The sequence below is a fragment of the Sinocyclocheilus grahami genome, unplaced genomic scaffold (assembly GCF_001515645.1).
Source record: "Sinocyclocheilus grahami isolate Dianchi unplaced genomic scaffold, SAMN03320097.WGS_v1.1 scaffold280.1, whole genome shotgun sequence".
Classification (NCBI taxonomy): domain Eukaryota; kingdom Metazoa; phylum Chordata; class Actinopteri; order Cypriniformes; family Cyprinidae; genus Sinocyclocheilus; species Sinocyclocheilus grahami.
Window position 1 is genome coordinate 226,396 of NW_015505459.1, and position 10,594 is coordinate 236,989.

General features: G+C 39.9%; 1 protein-coding gene and 1 pseudogene across 1 annotated transcript; both read right to left on the reverse strand.

The window, feature by feature from the left end:
- Positions 1 to 309: 309 nt before the first annotated feature.
- Positions 310 to 1,905, reverse strand: LOC107600262 (relaxin-3 receptor 1-like). Its single transcript, XM_016292106.1, has one exon. It carries the CDS (start codon positions 1,731 to 1,733, stop codon positions 534 to 536), a length of 1,200 nt encoding a protein of 399 aa, XP_016147592.1. The 5' UTR covers positions 1,734 to 1,905; the 3' UTR covers positions 310 to 533.
- Positions 1,906 to 9,331: 7,426 nt separating this feature from the next.
- The window catches only part of LOC107600235 (cyclic AMP-responsive element-binding protein 3-like protein 3-A), a 37,451-nt pseudogene continuing 36,188 nt past the window's right edge, over positions 9,332 to 10,594 (reverse strand).

The window sequence follows — 10,594 nt, forward strand, 5'->3', positions numbered from 1 at the left end:
CCCTACAAAATATTAAAATAAAAATACATTTAAATAATTTTAAATAAATACATTACATTTTTAGTCAATATCTACTAATCATTTTTGTTTCACTCTTTTGCTTATTAAGAAATATTTCCTTCAACTTGTATGGAAAAAACTATGAAATAGTACTGGGAAATAAATCAGTAGAAATTTTATTCTCAAATTAAAATTTTACAAATAATTTAAAATAAAATATGTTTTTGCTTCACCCTCTGCTTAAATGCACCCAATAAACAAACAAACAAACATATATATTCGTAAACATTTCCTTAAACTTGTAGGGAAAAAACAAAGAAAAAACATGCCTTGAAGTTTTTGAGATCGTGAGAAACACGACAAGTGCGTCCAAACTTTTGTCTAGTAATGTGCATGTATTATATGCGCCAATGCGATTCTATTTCAAGTCAGCAATGTCTGATATTTGCAAATCCACGTTGTTGCAGAGGTATACAAAGATGCATTCAAAAGTTCAAACGAGTCTCAGTGTTTTTTTTCCCTCGTTGGTAACGTCACATCCCGATCTCCATCTGCACCACGGACACCGCAGGCGGACCCTCCGCCACCTTCTTGCCCCGGTACACCAGCTTGGCCAGGTTCCGGATGGACGGAGTGGCTCTAAACAGCAGTTTCTTGAGGCCGGTGCGGTACTCCTGGCGGATCAGACAGTACAGCACCGGGTTCAGGCAGCTGTTGGTGTGCGCCAGACACACGGTGATGGGGAACGCGTAGGCCTGCGCGTTGTAAAACGCGTTGCTGAACGGCACCAGATCGAATTTGATGAGCACCCCCCAAAGGGTCAGCGCCTGGTTGGGCAGCCAGCACAGAAAGAACGACAGAACCACGATGGTGACCGATCTGGTGACTTTGGAACGGCGCTTGTGTCGCCCTCTCTCGCTGTCCGAGCCGGGAATTCCACTGACGCGCCGCCGCAGAACGAAGCGCAGCAGGAGGAGGTAACAAACACAGATGATGACCAGCGGAATCACGAAGCCCAGGAGGACCTTCTGGGTTTGATAGAGACCCAGAAGCAGCTGCGGGTCCCAGCTACCGGAATCCGAGAAGCGCACGAGGCACAGCTCGTCGTCGGACACCTGCGCCGTGGTGGAGTAAACCGCGTGAGGGATGGTGGCCACCACAGACACGATCCAGATTCCCAAACTGGCCCACCTGACCTCGGCCGAGGCGGTTTTAGGACTTTGCATCCGCAGGGATGAGGACAGGGAGCAGTAGCGCGCAACGCTCATGGCCGTCAAGAAGAACACGCTCGCGTACATGTTCATAGTGGTGACCGAGCTGATGATCTTGCACATCACCTTTCCAAACGGCCATCTGAAGTCCAAAGCGGTGTCCACGGCCCAGAACGGAAGAGTCAGGACGAACTGCAGGTCCGTCACGGCTAGACTCATGACGAAGCAGTTGATGGACGACTGCTTGAGTCTGTGGCGTGACTGGAGCAGGTAAAGCGCCAACAGGTTCCCGACGAGCCCCAGAGCGCACACGGTCAGGTAGACAAACGCAATCACGACACGCATGGCCACGCTCGAGCTGTCACCGTAGAGCTCCGGCGCGGACTCTTTGGAGAGCAGCTGCAGCCAGCAGCGGAGAGACAGGTTGTGGAGAGCGGTCCGGTTCGACAGCGCATCGCCCTCGTCCAGTGCCGGTCCGCAGGCCGCTAAACCCGGTGCCAACGCGCTGCTGTTCCCCTGCATGGCACGGCTTTACGCACCCATACGATTTCTATAAGATTCCATGTGCTACGCAAATGTGTTCCTAAAAGTTATCCTACAGGTGCAGCATGTGATCCTCATGCGCGTAAACTCTTTATTCCTAGTTTTAAGTACGGTTGCTGCGTGAATCTGAGTCGCAGCCGCTCCTCTCTCCTCTGACTCTCCGCACCTGAATGAGCTCATGGAGCATCACCGGGCTTTATATAGGGGAGACTGGCTGCTGTCACATGGGGACGTTTTCACTTGCCATTGAAAAAAAAAATCATTAAAGTAGTTTATTTTTATTTAACCTGAAAAGGCTGTAGGCCTATAATAGGTTTTGGATAAAAACATCTGCCAAATGAATAAATGTATATTCCACAAAACTGAAATTCCTACTGTAGAAAATGTACAGTGTAGCTGGCATAAAACACGTCTATGAACTAGTTTTATACACAAGACACATGAAAGCCCGCATGGAGTTTGCTAAAAAACACCTGAAGGACTCCAAGATGGTGAGAAATAAGATTCTCTGGTCTGATGAGACCAATATAGAACTTTTTGGCCTTAATTCTAAGCGGTATGTGTGGAGAAAACCAGGCACTGCTCATCACCTGTCCAATACAGTCCCAACAGTGAAGCATGGTGGTGGCAGCATCATGCTGCGGGGGTGTTTTTCAGCTGCAGGGACAGGACGACTGGTTGCAATCGAGGGAAAGATGAATGCGGCCAAGTACAGGGATATCCTGGACGAAAACCTTCTCCAGAGTGCTCAGGACCTCAGACTGGGCCGAAGGTTTACCTTCCAACAAGACAATGCCCCTAAGCACACAGCTAAAATAACGAAGGAGTGGCTTCACAACAACTCTGTGACTGTTCTTGAATGGCCCAGCCAGAGCCCTGACTTAAACCCAATTGAGCATCTCTGGAGAGACCTAAAAATGGCTGTCCACCAACGTTTACCATCCAACCTGACAGAACTGGAGAGGATCTGCAAGGAGGAATGGCAGAGGATCCCCAAATCCAGGTGTGAAAAACTTGTTGCATCTTTCCCAAAAAGACTCTTTTTTAATAAATCTGCAAAAATGTCAACAATTCTGTGTTTTTCTGTCAATATGGAGTGCTGTGTGTACAATAATGAGGGAAAAAAAATTACTTAAATGATTTTAGCAAATGGCTGCAATATAACAAAGAGTGAAAAATTTAAGGGGGTCTGAATACTTTCCATACCCACTGTATGTATATATATATATACATACATACATGCAAGGAGAAGGACAAAATGGATTTTCTTATTCATCTGAGGCCGGGGGAATGTGTTTAATTGTCATTAAATTATCACATAATGATTATGACTATAATTTTTCTTTAACGCTATGTACTATATGTTACTTTTGGCTCTCTAGTGGTTGAAGCACAAGTAACCTGCGGAGGAACATTGTTTCGGTCAGTATGTGAGTTGTGCTGCGGCTCCGCTATTCTGCACGGATGAATCTGATTTGCTTGAGGCGGATGATCGCATTATCAGTGCGAATGTCAAAAAGAACATCAAAACTCTACCAATAACGAAAGAAAGACTGAAAAATATGCCTCAGCTTGTGTTTCATAACTGCTATCTTTTTTTTCCTGGTCAGTGATGGTGGAAGTGTTCAATAGCTTTTTTAGCCAAGACTTTAAAGTTTGTCTCTACTCAAACTTTCTTTAAAAATAATTTCACTGAAAAATATTCACTATAATATAAAGTGTGACAACTAGCCCCAGGCTCTGTAAGAACACCCACATATAAAATTAGGCCCTAAGCCCATGCTAGAATCGTGGGCTTGACTTGTTAGTGGTTGAAACAGCCTTTTATGACTTAAGCAAAGTAATTGGAACAAATATGAAATAATTTATTGAATTTCCTGATTTTTCTTTTACTCTTGGGAGACTCATACAGAAATGAATTAATCTGTCCTCAAACAGTTTGTCCTGAAAATCATTACTGTGTGCACGTTTAATAAAACAATCTAAGAATGCATATTCCAAATATCTCAAACAAAGTGAATTTTCTGGTTAAAAACAAATAGTTTCAAATCCACTTAATTGTGATAAAAGCAAACTAATAAGCATGATTTCCATCTTTAAATCACTTTTAAAGTTACGTTTAAAACATTGTATTCCCATGAGAAGTTTTGAGACTCGTGAGTGAGATGGTGTCTGACTTCTCTTGAGTTTGCTGGCCATCAGTATTTGCATGTAAAAGTGGGTCAGTATTCAAACTTTACACAGCGTTAGAGAGAGAGATCATCATCAGAGCAGGCAGTGATTCTCCACACGCGTTCAGCTGTTCTGTCCGTTCTCCTTCTCAATATAGCTCTGAGGAAGAGTTTGTAATCTAGAACACACCACTCGCCCTGGACTCTGAGAGACAGTGATTGATCATGGTAGAGGTGGAAGGTCAATCGACCTCCCTCAAGGTGAGTGATGTTAATTGAGTTAATTCCAGGACAACTGGCTTCCACTGTACAGATTCTGAGATATTCAGTCGGGGATTGTCTTCTCGAACATTTAGTTCAGATGAACCCTGATGAGCATAGACAACTAGTCAATATATCCTGAAGAATGTGAACAGGATCCTAATAAATAATCAATCTAAAGGATCCTAATGGGATCAAACAAGAATCCTCCAAGTATCAAATTAGTAGTGGATAATTAATACTTTTTACACAAGTTATGTAATCAGTGGGCATTTTTATAGTCCCAAAATACGATAATTGAAAATATATTCGTTTTATGGTACACAAATGAGCCAAAAACCTCCCAGATGTAGATGAGCTTATTTCTTCATGGGAACAGATTTGGAGAAATGTAGCATTCCATCACTTGTTCACCAATGGGTGCTCTGCAGTGAATGGGTGCCGTCAGAATGAGAGTCCTGATCACAATAATCCACAAGTAATCCACACCACTCCAGTCCATCAATGTCTTGTAAAGTGAAAAGCTGTGTGTTTGTAAGATACAAATCAGTGCTGTCAAAATTAGCGGATTAACGCAGGTAGTTAACGCAAGGGCCTCAAAACGCAGAACATCTTTACGACCACATCAAACAGGAGACTTTGCACTTTGTTCAATAGCTTTTTTAGCCAAGACTTTAAAGTTTGTCTCTACTCAAACTTTCTTTAAAAATAATTACACTTTGCCTCAGCGCTAGATGCGAGTCAAACGAGCGCGGAAACGGTACAGGTGATGAGGAGCTTCAGTAGAACAACAGTGAACTGCGGTCAGATGAGAGGTTGTAAGGCCATATGTCAGTAAAAATGAATGTTCATGTCTTGTCAGCCATTATACTGCATTATTAGCACATGCTCCTCAATTGCACACACAAATACGGCGGTGCACGTTGTAGCCTCCATCATTTCATATTAAAGTGCGAATGAAACTATGAGCATTCGTGTCAGATCTGTGTCACGTTCAGCAGCGGCAGCTCTTAAAGTAATAGCAGCCAAATAACCTAATAACCAGCTGCTGTGATGTCTGTTCATCAAAGAAAAAAAGAGGAAACCAATATTTTTTGTAGATTTAAGGATTCGTCTATATTTAATTTAGAATTTAGTGTTTAATAACTTTGTTAAATTTCTGTATATTTTCTACTTTCTGAAGGGCACCGGTAGTCAAGTATGACATTTATTATAATGGGTTTATGTGAAGATTGTTTTAGAAGTTGTTATTTTTTTTAAAGTCTAATAAATGTTAAAATTGATAGCTCTGAATGGCTATAGTCAATGGTTAAATATTAGCGGAAAAAACTATTTCACAGAGACATCAGTAGAATTGGTATCAATAATACTTGCCTTCAAAAAAGATGCCATTAAACAAATAGGTAACACTTTACAATAAGGTTCATTAGTTAAACATTAGTTAATATATTAACTAACATGAACTAACCATGAGCAATACATTTGTTACTGTATTTACTAATCTACGCCAACGTTAGTTAATAAAAATACAGATGTTAATGTTAGTTCACAGTGCATTAACTAATGTTAACAAGATTTTAATAATGTATTAGTAAATGTTGAAATTAACATTAACAAAGATTAATAAACGCTGTATACGTGCAGTTCATTATTAGTTCATTTTAACTAATGTAGTTAACTAATGAACCTTATTGTAAAGTGTTACCAACAAATATTAAAAATATACTTTATGTTCATGTTGTTTCTATACTGAACAAAAATATAAATGCAACACTTTTGTTTTTGCCCCTATTTTTCATGAGCTGAACTCAAAGATCTGAGACTTTTTCTATGTACACAAAAGGTCTATTTTTCTCAAATATTGTTCACAAATCTGTCTAAATCTGTGTTAGTGAGCACTTCTCCTTTGCCGAGATAATCCATCCACCTCACAGGTGTGGCATATCAAGATGCGGATTAGACAGCATGATTATTGCACAGGTGTGCCTTAGGCTCTTGGAGGTGAAGATGCTGGATGTGGAGGTCCTGGGCTGGTGTGGTTACACATGGTCTGCGGTTGTGAGACCGATTGGATGTACTGCCAAATTCTCTGAAACGCCTTTGGAGACGGCTTATGGTAGAGAAATGAACATTCAATTCACGGGCAACAGCTCTGGTGGACATTCCTGAGGTCAGCATGCCAATTGCACGCTCCCTCAAAACTTGCGACATCTGTGGCATTGTGCTGTGTGATAAAACTGCACATTTTAGAGTGGCCTTTTATTGTGGCCAGCCTAAGGCACACCTGTGCAATAATCATGCTGTCTAATCAGCATCTTGATATGCCACACCTGTGAGGTGGATGGATTATCTCGGCAAAGGAGAAGTGCTCACTAACACAGATTTAGACAGATTTGTGAACAATATTTGAGAGAAATAGGCCTTTTGTGTACATAGAAGTCTTAGATCTTTGAGTTCATCTCATGAAAAATGGGGGCAAAAACAAAAGTGTTGCGTTTAATTTTTGTTCAGTGTACATTAATTTGAAGATTGAATGTGAAATCATTCCAATATGAAAGTATATTTAAAAACTGGTGGGATCCATAGGTGGGATCCATAATGTTGCTTTCTTCAGTTAAAAAGTCATCTTGCCCGAATCAGGAGAGAAATATGCACAGATCAAGCACTGTGTGAGAACACTGTGTGAGAAGAGTCTAAAACAGTATTTGTCCTGTTCAGGTGTATTCAGAAATCATGATATACTCTGTAAAATAGTTATGCAACCATACCTGATTCAAATGCATTGTGCATGATTTTAGACTAGGAGCTTTAATTAGGAAAACTGCACTTCTGGTTATTTGATATGCACGTCTGATATGAAATGAGATACTTCTGCTAATGAAAAGATTAACGAATAACCTCTAAAGATGGATATCTTTTAACAAAATAATAAGTAGATCTCTATAAACTCCTTGCTTAAAGCTCAGGTCTGGATAAATAAAATAAATCGAGCTTTTGCGAAATTAAAAAATTATTGTGAAAGTGATCCACTCGACCTGTGTCGACCATGAGTTTTTCAAATCAATGTCAAGGAAACTTCCCACGCAACACCCACACGAGTGACACCGGAGGTCATTTAATTACACCTGGAAACATCATACAAATACAAAGAAATAGGAAATAAATACATTCAGTTGAATTCAGTCAAGGTTTTACCATAATGTTGTTAAATTTTGAAACCTTTATCTTGGAAAATACAATTCCACATACTCATTTACCTTTAGTACTATTCTCAGTGCTTAAATTATGCAGTTTGTAATGTAAAAAAAACCCCACCAATAAGTAAAACTAAAATGTAAAAGCCTAAAGGAGAGCTGTGCAGAAAGAAACAAAGCAGCTCATTCTGTCCAAGATTGTGCTGTATTTCCTGGAGCTTCAAACAGCAGACTGTGTGCCAGCGGCTGCCTGCTGTGTAGATTTGATGCTGAAACTCTGGTCCATCTTGGAGCGAAAGGTGATTTTTAATGAATGGAAAGCAGCACGTGCCCTTGACCACTCCTGATGCACTGATGAACACTGAGGTCTTGAGATGTGCAGTACTCCACGGGTCCAATTATTCACATATTCTGATAGTCAGGCAACAGCTGCTTGGAGGCTCAAGGAGGTGGAGCGAGAAAGAGCAAATACCTGCTTGAACAAACATCCACATTCATAGCCATTTTAGGATTCATATCTGCTGCGTGTTGCACGTAACACTAAACAGACTGTGAGTGTAGTTTATGGAGCAACAAAAGTAAAAGTTGTTTAGCATTCAAAAGCCGTGTTTGACCATGAGTCAAAACGCTCAAGGGAGTTCTGTGCAGAACAAAATTACAAACAGAAACAACCCTTGAGATAAATATTAAGGGCGATACATTAACGAACATATTAACATAAGTCTGGATTTAACACCCAGTTGTAGGTCGGTACATTGAGCTTGTGCGACTGCTTGATTGTGCTCAAATAAGATGAGCCCTGTGCATCAATCCGAGTTGATCAAGCGGCCGATGCGAAGCTGATCTTGGCACACCGCTTGGCAGGAGCGTCTGCTTTTGATGTGATGTGCTGTGTTAGGCCAATTCCCATTGATTAATCTCTTCCCCAACGGCAACGTTTAAAACACAGGCCAACATTTGACTTTCGTGCAAATTTGTGGATGCATATGCTCACTCACTGATACATATTGCACAGAAAACTCTTTCTTGTTAGCTTCATGCAGTTTATGCAGGGAGTAGTAGCACTGAAAACAATTCATGTTTACAAATGTTAATGCAATGAACGTTTGAAATAGTCATTTTCCGCTTGAATTGCCAGGTTATTTGCATGAAATCTTTGTACAATATAGTTTGTTTAAGACACATTATTCGCAAGTAAACTTAAGCATCTATGAAATATGTACTTTACATTTTGATAATTTTTTTTTTTTTTCGTTTTTGTATAGTCTGTTGCGTCATTATTTGCATTATTTATTTTCCGATTTCAGTGTGTTATTGTGGTATAATCTATTTAGATTTCTGGACAACTTATTGCATAGCTTGCAACATTTTTTGAATTATAACTAGATTTGCCAAAGTTTGCGAGGTTAGTTGCGTCAAATCTTTGTACGATATTCTGTGAGCGTTTGTGCATCTGTGACTTGTATTTTGTTGCTGTTTGCAACATTTTACCCATTTATCACCCATATTTTACACTTTTTTATTGTTTTCTGTACAACTTTTGCATGCTTTCCAGTTTCAATATATTGCTGCAGTATAATATATTTAGATAAACCCATACCTAAATGCTAAAAGCAAAACAGACTGTGGTTGGTTGCTTTGCATGTCAATCAGACGGTCACTTCCTGTCTGTGGCTGTTTTTGGCCAGAATGAGCTGCGATGACATGGTCAAATGCTTACAAATGCTGCTGCAATGAACACTTGAGATGAAATTGTTTGTCATAGTTTGCCAGAGTACTTGCATCAAATCTTTGTATGATACTGGAAACAATTTAAGTTAACAAATGTTCATGCAATGAACGCTTGAGGACGAAACAGGCCCTAGATTTGCCAGATTACTGTATTTGCATGACATTTTTGTACAGTACTCTTACAATACAGTTTGTTTAAGGTGCATTATTCGCAAGTAAACTAAAGAATCTATAAAATATATACATTTTCGAAACATTTTATATTTTACAGTTCCGGTCTGTTATTGCAGTGTAATCTATTCAGATAAACCTGCACCTAGCAAGCAAAACAAATAGCAGTTGGCTGCTAACTTCCTGTCTGTGGCCGGAATGAGTGGCGATACCTTGGTCAAATGTCTGTTTCAATGTTCGCCAATCCGTGACATCACTTCCTGTCTTTCTCACGATGCGTAATCCACCTCAGTGTGGCGGCGTAGCCTGTGATGGGATCTCCGTGATGATGCTCGCCGTCTCTGTAGCTGTGGTAGAGGGTCCATGTCGGCGTACTCGGGCCTGAGCCGAAGCTTGCCGTGAGGGGAAGAGGACACGTCCACATCCCTGTTGACTGAGTAGCCAGGCTGGATGCTATACACCTCCATCACCGAGCGCAGTGACCTGGACTGAACTGCAGGAGAGAGGAGAAGAGTAAAACAGACCTTGTACTGAGTCGCTCCATCATCTCAGTCTCGACACAGTGACTCACTGCTGCATATTCAGTGTGTTCTGTCTCCGGGCTCCGGGACTTTTCACAGTCAAACATGCACGTGTCAGTAGTCAGTTTTTTCATTTGTATGTACATAGCATTAAACGCTTGCCCAAGAGCAGTTCCATTATACTGTACATAAGTATGAAAACAGGACCTTGATATTAGCTTCATGAAAAAGAACATTATGTACCATCATACATGCAGCACTCTTCAGGGTTATTTCTGTCATCATTTACATAACCTTCAGGGTCCGAGTGAATGAATACTGTTCTTGAGTTGAGCTATGTGACATCGTAGTTTCTTCAGATCAGTGTTTTTGGTTTCTGGGTTCTTTAAAGCAGGGGTTTCAAACTTTTGGATGACATTGACTCCAAATATGGTGATCCTCTTGCTAAAATATAAAAGAAACTATATATATATTAATTTTTAAAGACCTAAACTGTGTGAGAAAAATATGCTATTAATAAATTAATAATATTATATTTTTATTTAAGCATAGTTATTAATAATAAATTATTAACAAATATGCTTAAATAAAAAGATAAATATATTCTTTTACAAAATGAAATAATATAAATTATAATAAAAATATATTTATTATATTTTTTCTATATACTGTATATACTATTTAAAGGCAAAATATAAAAGCAACTGTATATTTTCATGTTTAAAGACCCAAACTGTGAGATAAAATATGATACATGTGTGTGTGTGTGTGTGTGTGTGTGTGTGTGTGTG

What these genes read in the sequence shown, in the direction of transcription:
- LOC107600262 (XM_016292106.1), bottom strand. Translation starts at nt 1,733, where the DNA reads ATGCAGGGGAACAGCAGCGCGTTGGCACCGGGTTTAGCGGCCTGCGGA.